This window comes from Hemiscyllium ocellatum, chromosome 43 (assembly GCF_020745735.1).
Source record: "Hemiscyllium ocellatum isolate sHemOce1 chromosome 43, sHemOce1.pat.X.cur, whole genome shotgun sequence".
Lineage (NCBI taxonomy): Eukaryota > Metazoa > Chordata > Chondrichthyes > Orectolobiformes > Hemiscylliidae > Hemiscyllium > Hemiscyllium ocellatum.
The window spans coordinates 12054508-12068233 of NC_083443.1; the positions used below are offsets into that span (position 1 = coordinate 12054508).

General features: G+C 43.6%; 1 protein-coding gene across 1 annotated transcript in view; it reads right to left on the bottom strand.

Annotated features, from left to right (window-relative positions):
• LOC132835076 (glutamate dehydrogenase, mitochondrial) overlaps positions 1 to 13726 on the bottom strand; it is an 86034-nt gene that overhangs the window by 13036 nt on the left and 59272 nt on the right. The window contains exons 9-11 of the mRNA XM_060854359.1: positions 12270 to 12350; positions 3944 to 4067; positions 208 to 299 (exon numbers count right to left, since the gene is read on the bottom strand). Coding sequence (XP_060710342.1) covers positions 208 to 299; positions 3944 to 4067; positions 12270 to 12350 — 297 coding nt within the window. The remainder of the gene's footprint in view (positions 1 to 207; positions 300 to 3943; positions 4068 to 12269; positions 12351 to 13726) is intronic.

Genomic DNA, 13726 nt, shown 5'->3' on the forward strand with positions numbered 1-13726 from the left:
GACTGCTTTCTTCACTGACCTGCTGAGTTTTTCCAGCAACTGATTTTGTTTCAGATCTCCAGCATCTGCTGTTTTATTTTGTTTTGCAATAACAATTTCAGAATCAGGTTACATTCAGAGCAGCTGCATTTGATTTGAATGACTAGGGGTTTGGGGACAACGATAGGGACATTGGGGGAATTAAAAGGAGTGTTGCAAGAAGCTCACCGCTATTCTGGCTTGGAATTCTGCTGTTGGTACAACTGGTATAGTACCGCCATGCTTGCCAAACTTCCTTTCCAAACTTTCCTGAACAGACACTGAGGAGGAAATGGAACAAGATTATTGATTGGACAAAATCAAAGTTCAGTTAAGTAATTGATGGAAAATTTGCCCCAAGATAGTAATTTCTCCCCAATCCAAAGCCTTTGTAAAGCTTTCAAAGTTTTGGAGGTAGACTCAAATTTTAAGCAATTGGATTTGCAGAAAAAGGCCTAGCCAGTAGTGCCAAGATGCATTGTGCTCTGCCAGATTCTAATTAATTTGTTTGCTGGCTCAATAGAACAAGGCATCTTCTGATTAAGGATTTCAAATGTGAATCTTTCAAGATTTTCAGTCATCTTAAGGGGCTGATTAGATTTAGCATGCATGTGCCTCTTCAACTATACATTGTACATTTATGTAGCACCTTTAATATAGTAAAGGATGCCAAGGCACTTCATATGAGCACAAACAGAAAAGACACTGAACCAAATACTTATTCAAACAAATAGGATTTATACAAAGTTGATAGTTTAGGGAGGTGATACCAGAACTTCAAGCCTGGATATTTACAGTCCCAATTACTGAGAATCAGCTGAAGTAGGGGAAATGTACAAGACGCCAAATTACCAACTTCAAGGATGATTATTCAACTGATTATGGGGGTGAAGCCATATATGGCTTGTTCAGTGATTGCACTACAAGACCATGAGAGAGTAGCAGAAGTAGGCTATTCAGCCCATTGAGTCTGCTATTCAATGAGATCATAGCTGATCTGATCATCCATAACACAATTTTCCTTCCTTTTCCCTATACATAGATTCCCTTACTGATTAAAAATCTCAAGCCTTTAATATATTTAACCAGCCTCAACAGCTGCACTACATTCTCAGAAGCAATTCCTCCTTATGTCTTAAAATGTGAGATCCCTTTTGAGATAACACCCTCTGGTCCTAGACTCTCCCACAAAGAAACCACCTTTCTGCATTTATCCTGTCATGTCCAAAAACTTAAATGTTTCAAGAAGGTTGTCCCCCATTCTAAATGGGAATTGGTACAGATCCAATCTACTCAACCTCTCCTCAGTAATTCTTCAGACGTTTGGAAGGGTCACTGGACCCAAAATGTTTAACTGTACTTTCTATCTCTCCACAGATGCTGCCTGAACTGCTGATTTTGTCCAGCTGTTTCTGTTTATATTTTAGCGATTAGTCAGTACTGTAGCTTTTCTGAATTGCCTCCAAAGTATTAACATCTCTCCTTAAAATATGGCTAATATGCTGTGTACAGTACTCCAGGTGTGGTTTCTCTAGTGCCCTGTATAATTTAAGCATAGCCTCACTACTGTATCCAATTTTCCTTGCAAAAAGTGAAACATCCTGTTAGTTTTCTTACTTACTGAACATGCTTACTGTGATTCATACATGAAGACCTCAGACTTGTGAAATCTCTCAATTTATATAAAGTGTTTTTTTCAATTCTTCCCGCAAAAAATTGGATTTCACATTTTCCCAGATTACATTCCATTTGCCACATCTTTGCCCATTCACTTAATCTATCAATAACTTGGTTGCTACCTTGTGTCCTGTTTACAGCTTACCGTCCTACCTATCTTTGTGTCATAAGCATATTTGGTAATCAGACTTTGCCCCTCTTCAATAAGTCATTTATACAAGTTATAAAGAGTTGAGGTCTAAGCACTGATCCTTGCAGCATGCAACTTTCTTTTGCAAGCCTGAAAAAGGACCATTTTACACCTATCAACCCTCTACATCCTGTAGCCAGCTTACCTTCCACAAAAACCAGTATGTTACCCCCAATACCATGAGCTTTTATTTCCTTCAATAACTTTTGATTTGTCACTTTGTTGCATGCCTTCTGAATATCTAAGTACAGAACGTCCACAAGTTTCCCTTTATCCATAATATGTACCATCTCCTCAAAGAATTCCAACAGGTTGGTCAAACGCGAGTTTCCTTTTACAAAACCATGTTGATTCTCCATGATTACACTGAACATTCCCAAGTGCCCTGCTTTAACCTTTCTAACAATAACTAACATTTTCCTGTAACAAGTGTTCAGTTGTGTTTCCTGCTTTCTGTCCCCTCCTTTTAAAGGAAAGGAATTACATTCACTATCTTTCAAAGTAATGGAGCTGTCCTAGAATCAAAGGTGGTTTGGACAATTAAAGTCATTGCATCAAATATCTCACTGGCTCCTTCTTTTAAGACCCTCACACACTTTTTCTTCTTCCCCTCTGCCTTGCTTGCATTTGTATCAACCTTACTATTTTTGATTGTTCAAAATAGGAAACAATCATAATTTGAAAAAAAAGTGTCTCTCTTCACAGATGCTGTCTGACTTGCTCAATGTTTCCAACATTGTAATTATTCTGGACTTTTTTCAATATCTGCTTATCTCAATTGCCCCCAAGCTAAGGCACACCTGAAAATTCCAATAATTACTTATGCAGCAATCAGACATTACCTTGTGATTCCTCCCCAGCCTACCAAATTACCCGTTACATACTTTACAACCCAGTCATCACAAGCTTTTGAAAGGAAGCTACTGGCTCAGTTCACAATACATGTATGCTCACTGCAACATTTTGTTGTTCAGTTAGTACAGTGTGTGGGATCCTGTGATGTCAAACTCAATAGTAATGAGCAAAGGAAGGAGCAGTTTAAAATGTTGCTGAACTACTGCCTTTCGAATTGTGTTGCTGACTAGTTGACTGGAACCTTTGATAAATTTCAGCCATCATCTGCACCAGATTAAAATGATTTGACACAGGAATTAGTACATAAAATTAATATCCCTCAACTATTAATGAATACCAAATTACCCACTCCAATTACAACGTATTCAAGAACAGCTACTATGGTGAAAGATTCCACCCAAGGAAATCTGTGACAACTCTGGGGAGGAGGGCGACAGTGGGAGATAAAGAGACTATTTAGACAGAAGATTCTTAAGTAAAAGAAAACCTACCTTAACAATGGTATTTTTAAGGACATCGATCAGGTTTAAAAAAAAGTGAGGATTTAAAGGAGTGGAGGTCAGGAATTCTTGAATGGTTTATGCCCAAAACATTGACTCTCCTGCTCCTCAAATCGTGCCTGACTTGCCATGTTTTTTCAGCACCACACGATCAAATCTGAATCTCCAGCATCCGCAGCCCTCACTTTCTCGGAGAATTTAAAGGAGCCAAGCAATTGCTAGCACTCAATTGGAACTCTATGACAGCCATGGAAGCTCATAATCCCAAAATTATGCCCAAAAGTATATTGGGGTAAAGTTCCACATGGGTTTGTACTTTCCAACATCTTAACCAAATGACCATTTGGAGGCAAGGATGGTAAATATTGTTCGGAGGGTCCAAAACAGGTCTTTTCCTAACTCAATGTCCATGCCACATTCTAGCAAGAATCAGTAACCAGCAATCAAGAGAAGAACTGCTGGCTGATTCGCTCCCCACTTCCCACACCAACCCTTTCTTGGCCTACAGACAGATACCAAAATGTAATGGTTCATATTAGTGCCTGAGTGATGGCTCCAGAACCTCCACTGCATCATTTGATTCATTGTACTGTTAATTATAAATCCAATATGAAAAACTACAAGATCACTTGGCAAAGCTCTCCATGGAGTGTTAGCCTTCACGATTGTATTCCTATGTCTACAAGAAAATATCATTACTTACTTAGTAGATGGTAGTTGGAGTCCCGCTCATATTTGAAAGTCAAACGGCCATAGCTAACGTGGTTCAGATTTTTCAGCCACTCAAAATAGGAAACTGTGACACCACCAGCATTCAGATATAGATCCTGCAAACAAGGGTAAAAAAGAGAGTTAGCCTTCTGATTGCCGTGATCCAATTAGTGAAATTCAACAACACATTGATGGAGTGGGATTACTCTGAGATCCCAGTCCGAGCTGCGCCAATGTAGGGAAAGGAGACTAGTTGCTGTGTGCCCCAAAGTTAATAATCATGAAGCTGCACTTTCACATGTCCCTAATGGACTTAACAGGAACAACTGTCAACCTGATCAGCAGTGTCCACTGCTAAGTCTCTTAAGTGCAATTGGTACAACATAGGGTTTGAGAGAGGACTAGAAGCCACAGTGGGTAACCAGGTTTAGATAATTTACAATGGTCACTACAGTGAAGTAATCTAAGTTAGGAACACAAACAGAAATTGCTGGAGACACTTAGCAGGTCTGGCAACATCTGTGGAGAGAAAACAGAATTAATGGTAAGTTCGGTGATCCTTCAAAATTCAGAGTTTTGAAGGGTCACTGGATTTAACAAGTTAATTGTGTTTTTTACTTCCACACATGCTGTCAGACCTGCAGGTTTCAGATCTCTCCCATCCAAAGTTCTTTGTTTTATTCTAATATAGGGTCTTACTACCCTTTTCAATACTGTATTTCTTGTGAGATACACATAGTATATGAGCAGATTCTTTGGTGTTTCAATGTTGCATTCACCATGATATACATTTAAGACAACATACATATTGTGGGATTACTTCCGCTTGGTTGGGGAACCAGCAACAAGCAGTTACAAATACAACAATTCCATGAAGTGTTGGAGGAAGATGGCCATATAAGCAGAGGGCTACAATTCCCTACAGTGTGTTCTGCCATTCAATTAGATAATTATTGATTAATTTTAGATATCATAAACCCTTGATACTATTAAATATCAGTCAAATCAATTGAACTGATGTTAAAAGCTTTTTTTCCTGTTTGGGTCTGGCAGGGACTGTTACACATTTGCACCACCTTGTGCATACTTTTCAGTATGATCCTAAATGATCTGATTACACTGGAACATAGCCTTAAAAATGTAATATTCCTTTCCATCTATTTCTTTAATCATCTTTGACACAAGCAGATCACCCCTTCTACACGTAAGGGAACAGTCTGCAATTTACCTTCCTAGTTTAATCTTTTTCATCTGGTTATCCATCTGGTGAATGACAGGTTAGAAGAAACATCCTTCACGTGGGGGCTGTTTGAGCTCAGATTATTTTGCTACAGGATGCAGTCACGTAACAGTGGATTTTAAAATGGAAACATAAATAAAACAGTTGAAGGGGATAGAACCAGAGAATGAAAATAACATGCGTTTCCTCTGGCAAGGACTGTGACATGGGAAGAATGGCCTCAAGGTTTACACCTTCATGGTTTTATACATCATTATTCTGCAACAAGCTTAACCCCTCCCATTTATGCATAATGTGCAGTATTTTTAAAATTTCATTAATAACATTAAATGGAATTGTTCATTTGACTGGCTTGTCAAGTGTCCAAATGTGTTTCTTACTTCATGTATAGACTTGTGTTTAAACAAATTTTAAAAAAACAGGAGTAACTTATTCAGAGAAATTAGTGCTAATTAATTCCTTCTGGTAAAAATTGCTTCAGTAATGCCTTTGAAGATATTCTCCAGTTTACTAGTTGTACTATTGGCATATTTCTCGCAAGAGAAGTCTATGGACTAAGCACGTAGGTGAGATAAAGGTGAAAACTACAGGACAGCAAACTCTTGATTCGGTTTGGACTACTTTTTTTATTGAATGATCTTTACCAGCTCCTAAAGAGAGAGTATTTGGTAAATATGGTTGTCTGTTAGTTTAAGGGTCATGTGATGTTATGATGACACCAGGCATTTTGGCAGGAAACAGCTTACATCTTGCTGCCTACAGAGTAAACATCTCCTTAATGATGTTTTGCTATTAACACTTCAGCCTGGTACTTCATGGAACATCACACCAACTCATGGGGGCAAGGACTTGTGGAACTCTACATTGGTATTAGCCACAGTTTACTTCATATTTCCAAACCTAAAAGGAGGGTTAATGTCACACAAATGAAGTCTGCAATCCCTTGCATTTAGAATAAAGGCTGATGAAATAAAAAAAAAAGAGAAACTACTTTTCTTGTGGGGAAAGTTCAGAACAAGGAGACATAATCTTTAAAATTCAAGCTAGGTCATTACAAAAATAAACAGAATGGAGATCTTTCTCCCTCAAAGTTACCAAGGGTCAGAAACCAATTGAAATATTCAAAACAGACTTTTTTTTTTAAAAGGCAAAGGCATTAAGAGTTATAGGGTAAAAGAGACAAAAGGAGTTCTGAAGCAGGAATAGAGTGGTGCTGGAAAAACACAGCAGTTTAGGCAGCATCCGAGAAGCAGTAAAATCGACGTTTCGGGCAAAATGTGGTCCCCTTGTTCAAGAAGGGGAGTAGGGATAGCCCTAGTAACTATAGGCCAGTGAGTCTCACTTCTGTTGTGGGCAAAGTCTTAGAGAGAATTGTAAGGGATAGGATTTATGAACATCTGGATAGGAATAATGTGATCAAGGATAGTCAACATGGTTTTGTGAAGGGCAGGTCGTGCCTCACAAACCTTATTGAGTTCTTTGAGAAGGTGACCAAGGAAGTGGACGAGGGTAAAGCAGTAGATGTGGTGTATATGGATTTTAGCAAGGCGTTCGATAAGGTACCCCATGGTAGGCTACTGCAAAAATTACGGAGGTATGGCATTGAGGGTGCATTAGAGGTTTGGATTAGGAATTGGCTGGCTGGAAGAAGACAGAGGGTAGTAGTTGATGGAATAGGTTCATCCTGGAGTGCAGTTACTAGTGGTGTTCCACAAGGATCAGTTTTGGACCATTGCTGTTTGTCATTTTTAAAAGTGACCTGAAGGAAGGGTTTGAAGACTGGGTGTACAAGTTTGCGGATGATACGAAAGGCGGTGGAGTTGTGGACAGCGAAGGAGGATGTGGCAGGTTACAGCGGGATATAGATAAGTTGCAGAGCTGGGCAGAAAGGTGGCAAATGGAGTTCAATGTAGCTAAGTGTGAAGTCATTCACTTTGGTAGGAGTAACAAGAAGATGGATTACTGGGCTAATGGTAGGCTACTTGGTAGTGTGGATGAGCAGAGGGATCTTGGTGTCCATGTACACAGATCTCTGAAAGTTGCCACCCAGGTAAATAGTGCTGTGAAGTAGGCATATGGCGTACTGGGCTTTATTGGTAGAGGAATTGAGTTCCGGAGTCCTGAGGTCATGTTGCAGTTGTATAAGACTCTGGTGCGGCCTCATCTGGAGTACTGTGTGCAGTTTTGGTTGCCATACTATAGGAAGGATGTGGAGGCACTGGAACGGGTGCAGAGGAGGTTTACCAGGATGTTGCCTGGCATGGTAGGAAGATCGTATGAGGAAAGGCCGAGGCACTTGGGGCTGTTCTCATTGGAGAAAAGAAGGTTCGGGGAGATTTGATAGAGGTGTACAAGATGACTAGAGGTTTAGATAGGGTTGACAGTGAGAACCTTTTTCCGCTAATGAAGTCAGCTGTTATTAGGGGACACCGCTTTAAATTAAGGGGAGGTTGGTATAGGACAGATGTTAGGGGTAGATTCTTTACTCAGCGGGTTGAGTGTTCATGGAATGCCCTGCCAGTAGCAGTAGTGGACTCTCCCTCTTTATAGTCATTTAATCGGGCATTGGATAAGCATATGGAGGTTATTGGGCTAGTGTAGGTTAGGTGGGCTTCGGTCGGCCCAACATCGAAGGGCCTGTACTGCGCTGTATTTTTCTATGTTCTATAAAAGCCCTTCATCAGGAATACGGGCAGAGTGCCTGAAGGGTGGAGAGATAAGTGAGGAGGGTGGGGTTGGGGAGAAAGTAGCATAGAGTACAATAGGTGAGTGGGGGTGGAAATGAAGGTGATAGGTCAGGGGGAGGGTGGGGGAAGGTAGCAAAGAGTACAATGTGTGGGATGAAGGTGATAGGTCAGAGAGAAGGGTGGAGTGGATAGGTGGAAAAGAAGATTGGCAGGTAGGACAGGTCATGGGGACAGTGCTGAGCTGGAAGTTTGGAACTAGGGTGAGGTGGAGGAAGGGGAAATGAGGAAACTGGTGAAGTCCACATTGATGCCCTGGGGTTGAAGTGTTCTGATGTAGAAGATGAGGCGTTCTTCCTCCAGGCGTCGGGTGGTGAGGGAGCAGCGGTGAAGGAGACCCAGGATCTTCATGTCCTCGGCTGAGTGGGAGGGGGGAGTTGAAATGTTGGGCCACAGGGCGGTGTGGTTGATTAGTGCGGTTGTCCCAGAGATGTTCCCTAAAATGCTCTGCTAGGAGGCGTCCAGTCTCCCCAATATAGGAGGAGACTGCACCGGGACCAACGGATACAATAAATGATATTGGTGGATGTGCAAGTAAAACTTTGATGGATGCGGAAGGCTCCTTTAGGGCCTTGGATGGAGGTGTGGGCGTAGGTTTTGCAATTCCTGCAGTGGCAGGGGAAGGTACCAAGACGGGAGGGTGGGTTGTTGGGGGGCATGAACCTGACCAGGTAGTCACAGAGGGAACGGTCTTTGCGGAAGGCAGAAAGGGGTTGGGGGGGGGGGGGGGGGGGGGGGGGGGCGGCGGCGGGGGGTGTAGAGAATCCTTGGTGGTGGGGTCCGTTTGGAGGTGGCAGAAATGTCGGCGGATGATTTGGTTTATGTGAAGGTTGGTAGGGTGGAAGGTGAGCACCGGGGGGGTTCTGTCCTTGTTAAGGTTGGAGGGGTGGCGTCTGAGGGCGGAGGTGCTGGATGTGGACGAGATACGTTGGAGGGCATCTTTAACCACGGGGGAAGGGAAATTGCAGTCTCTAGAGAAGGAGGCCATCTGGTGTGTTCTGTGGTGGAACTGGTCGTCCTGGGAGCAGATACGGTGGAGGCGGAGGAATTGGGAATACGGGATGGCATTCTTGCAGGAGGTAGGGTGGGAAGCAGTGTAATCCAGGTTGCTGTGGGAGTCGGTGGATTTGTAAAAAAAAATGTCGCTGTCAAGTCAGTCGTCATTAATGGAGATGGAGAGGTCCAGGAAGGGGAGGGGGGTGTCAGATGGTCCAGGTAAATTTAAAGGTCAGGGTGGAATGTGTTGGTGAAGTTGATGAATTGCTCAATCTCCTCGTGGGAGCATGAGGTGGCGCCAATGCAGCCATCAATGTAGCGGAGGAAGAGGTGGGGAGTGGTGCTGGTGTATTTACAGAAGATCAACTGTTCTACGTAGCCAACAAAGAGAAAGGCATAGCTGGGGCCCTTACAGTTGCCCATGGCTACCCCTTTGGTCTGGAGGAAGTGGGAGGATTCAAAGGAGAAATTGTTAAGGGTGAGGACCAGTTCAGCCAAACGAATGAGAGTGTCAGTGGAAGGGTACTGTTGGGGACGTCGGGAGAGGAAGAACCGGAGGGCTTGGGGGCCCTGGTCATAGCGGATGGAGGAGTAGAGGGATTGGATATCCATGGTGAAGATGAAGCATTGGGGGCCGGGGAAACAGTAGTCTTGGAGGAGGTGGAGGGCATGGGTGTTGTCTCGAACGTATGTGGGGAGTTCCTGGACTAGGGGGAAATAGGACAGTGTTGAGGTAGGTAGAGATGAGTTCAGTGGGGCAGGAGCATGCTGAGACAATGGGTCGGCCAGGGTGGTCAGGCTTGTGGATCTTGGGAAGGAGGTAGAACCAGGCACTGCGGGGTTCCCGGACTATGAGATTGGAAGCTGTGGGTGGAATTTCTCCTGAGGCGATGAGGTTCCGTATGGTCTGGGAGATGATGGTTTAGTGATGGGGGAGTGGGGTAATGGTCGAGGGGGCGGTAGGAGTAGGTGTCCTCGAGTTGGCGTCTGGCTTCAGCGGTGTAGAGGTCAGTGTGCCAGACTACCACTGCACCCCCTTTCTCTGCTGGCTTGATGGTGAGGTCGGGATTGGAGCAGGAGGACCGGTTCCACCACAGAACACACCAGATGGCCTCCTTCTTTACAGACCACAATTTCCCTTCCCACGTGGTTAAAGATGCCCTCCAACGCATCTCATCCACATAGAGTCATAGAGATGTACAGCGTGGAAACAGACCCTTCGGTCCAATCCCTCCATGCCGACCAGATATCCCAACCCAATCTAGTCCCACCTGCTAGCACTTGGCCCATATACCTCCAAACGCTTCCTACTCATATACCCATCCAAACACCTCTTAAATGTTGCAATTGTATCAGGCTTCACCACATCCTCTGGCAGCTCACTCCATACATGTACCACCTCTGCGTGAAAAGATTGCCCCTTAGGTCTCTTTTATATCTTTCCCCGACCCCAGGGAATAATCTTTGTCTATTTACCCTATCCATGCCCCTCAATTTTATAAACCTCTATAAGGTCACCCCTCAGCCTCTGATACTCCAGGGAAAACAGCCCCAGCCTGTTCAGCCTCTCCCTGTAGCTCAGATCCTCCAATCCTGGCAACATCCTTGTAAATCTTTTCTGAACCCTTTCAAGTTTCACAACATCTTTCCGATAGGAAGAAGACCAGAATTTCACACCTAGCCAATGTCCTGTACAGCTGCAACATGACCTCCTAACTCCTGTACTCAATACTCTGACCAATAAGGGAAAGCATACCAAATGCCGCCTTCACTATCCTATCTATCTATCTGCAACTCCACTTTCAAGGAGCTATGAACGTGCACTCCTAGGTCTCTTTGTTCAGCAACACTCCCTAGTGTTATCATTAAGTGTATAAGTCCTGCTAAAATTTGCTTTCCCAAAATGCAGCACCTCGCATTTATCTGAAGTAAACCCCATCTGCCACTTCTCAGCATCCCGCACCTCTGCCCTCAGACCCCACCTCTCCAACCATAACAAGGAGGGAACCCCCCCTGGTGCTCACCTTCTACCCTACCAACCTTAGCATAAACCAAATCATCCGCCACCTCCAAACAGATCCCATATATTTCCCTCCCCCTTTCTGCCTTCCGCAAAGACCATTCCCTCCGTCACTACCTGGTCAGGGACATGCCTCCCATCAACCCACCCTCCCGTCCTGGCACCTTCCCCTGCCACTGCAGGAATTGCAAAACCTGCGCCCACACCCCCATTCAAGGCCCAAAAGGAGCCTTCCATATCCAAAGTTTTACCTGCACCTTCACCAATATCATTTATTGTATCCATTGGTCCTGGTGCAGTCTCCTCTATATCGGGAGACTGGACGCCTCCTAGCAGAGGCTTAGTGAAATCTCTGGGACACCCGCACTAATCAACTACACCGCCCTGTGGCCCAACATTTCAACTCCCCCTCCCACTGAGCCGAGGACATGAGTCCTGGGTCTCCTTCACCGCCACTCCCTCACCACCCGACGCCTGAAGGAAGAATGCCTCATCTTCCGCCTCAGAACACTTCAACCCCAGGGCATCAATGTGGACTTCAGTTTCCTCATTTCCTCTTCATCCCACCCCATCCACCCATTGTACTCTTTGCTACCTTTCCCACCCTCTTCCCTGACCTATCACCTTCATCCCCAACCCCCACTCACCTATTGTACTCTATGCTACTTTCTCCCCACCCCCACCCTCCTCACTTAGCTCTCCACCCTTCAGGCACTCTGCCTGTATTTCTGATGAAGGGCTTTTGCCTGAAATGTCGATTTTACTGCTCCTCGGATGCTGCCTGAACTGCTGTGATTTTCCAGCACTACTCTACTCCAGAATCTGGTTTCCAGCATCTGCAGTCATTGTTTTTACCGAGTTCTGATGCAGATCAGTCATGATCCAATTGAATGGTAGAGCAGGCTCAAGGGATTGAACAATGCATACCTGTAAAACCACACCAAGCATTTAAGGAGGTTTGCATCATGACCATGGTGAATCACGTAGCTGATTTTCTTGAATAAGAGCGATCATAGAATCATAGAGATGTACAGCATGGAAACAGACCCTTCGGACCAACCTGCTCATGCCGACGATATCCCAACTTGAAAAATGCAGGAGACCATTCAGGAAAGATCTCCAGTCAGGACTTAAACACAACGTGGGTGAAAGTGATCTAAACAGTAAACAGTTCTTGATTCTTACATCTCACTGCATCTGGAATGTCAGTTTCCACACTAAGTAATCTAATCTAAATCACTATGATGAGGCCATTATAAAAAGCAACAGCCAGAAGGGCAATATATATTTGAACATGAAATAGGAAACAATAACTCACTGGAATAACCATGATGTTCCTTTCCATGAATATTGTGTCAGCTTCTGGAGTTGTTGGCCCATTAGCACCTTCAGCAATAATCTGTGAAATGCGAGAGAGGTTGGCATTAATGTCATAGTATATTATACACAGGAGTACTTTCTTCAAATCTCAACATGGCTTGGTTCTTGCCACCTCTAAATTTCTCATTAATTACAACCCAGAGAGATTTGTGCTCTTCCAATTCTAGCCCCTTGTGCATCTCCCATTTTCTGCATCTCAGTATGAGTGGTCATATATCTAAAGGCTGTGATAATGCGTTAAGACAGACTCTTTCCTCACCTGTAATCTCTACTGCTGCAAATGCTGGGAAAAATACTGATCTGCACACTGAGAATGATGGCCCCTCTCCCACAGCTAATTCTCTATTCACCACTGTTCACGTTCAAATTGAAATGAAGGCTGCATCAAGTATATTAAGCAATTGAGATTTATTTTGATGTGTGGTGTGGAGCAGAAAGGTATAAAGTAAAACATGACGAAAGGGAAAATGGATGGAGCATCACTATAATATCTCAACTGACAGACAGCTCCTCTAATAATGCGGCATTCACTCAGCACTTCACTGGGACTAAGTGAAACTGAGACTTGATGTCAAAGCCTAATTTTGAATGCAATCTGTTCAGAGGCTGATGGCCAGAAACACATTCATTTACAGCCTCAAATACTTGGGCAGTGGGAAAATACTGACACTTTAAATTGAACCTTTTTGGTTTGTGAAGTTCAAAAAAATCACAGCCAGTGTGCACACATTTCAGAAACCGCAATGACTGACCAGAATGACCTCCATTTTGTTGCATAGTCAAGGGAAGAATGCTGGCAAGTGTAAAAGGACAGTTTACAATTCTTTGAACAGTATTGAGATCCTAGATTGAGGTCTCAGTTTAATGTTTCATTCAACTGAAGACACTACTATCAATACAACATTTTCTACTTGATACTTCAGTATAATAATGAGACACACCCAAATGTCTGGCTTGGAAGTGAATGGTAAAACATTTGAGGAGAAACTACTTCTCCCAAAGGGTTGTGAATCTGGCATTTGCTACCCAAAGTGCAGTGGATGCTGGGACAGTGAGTAAACTTGAGGAGTTCGACAGATTTTTAATTGGTAAATGAGTTGAAGGGTTATGGGGAGAAGGCAGGAAACTGGGGGTGAGGAGCATATCAGCCACAATCGAACAGCAGAGCAGACTCAGATTGGCCAAATGGCCTAATTCTGCTCCAATATCTTATGAACTAAGCAATCAAATGGCTGCTTTGATGTCCTGACTGTAGTTGTCTTCTCCTATGAATCAAACTGTTAAAAGCAGGATTGAAGAAAAGCAGAAGGTTCACCTGTTTAGACTAGCTAGTCTTTGTCCTTAAACTAGCTGGATTATCTGGATATTTACTGCTAATACAAACCTGCAAGTTTA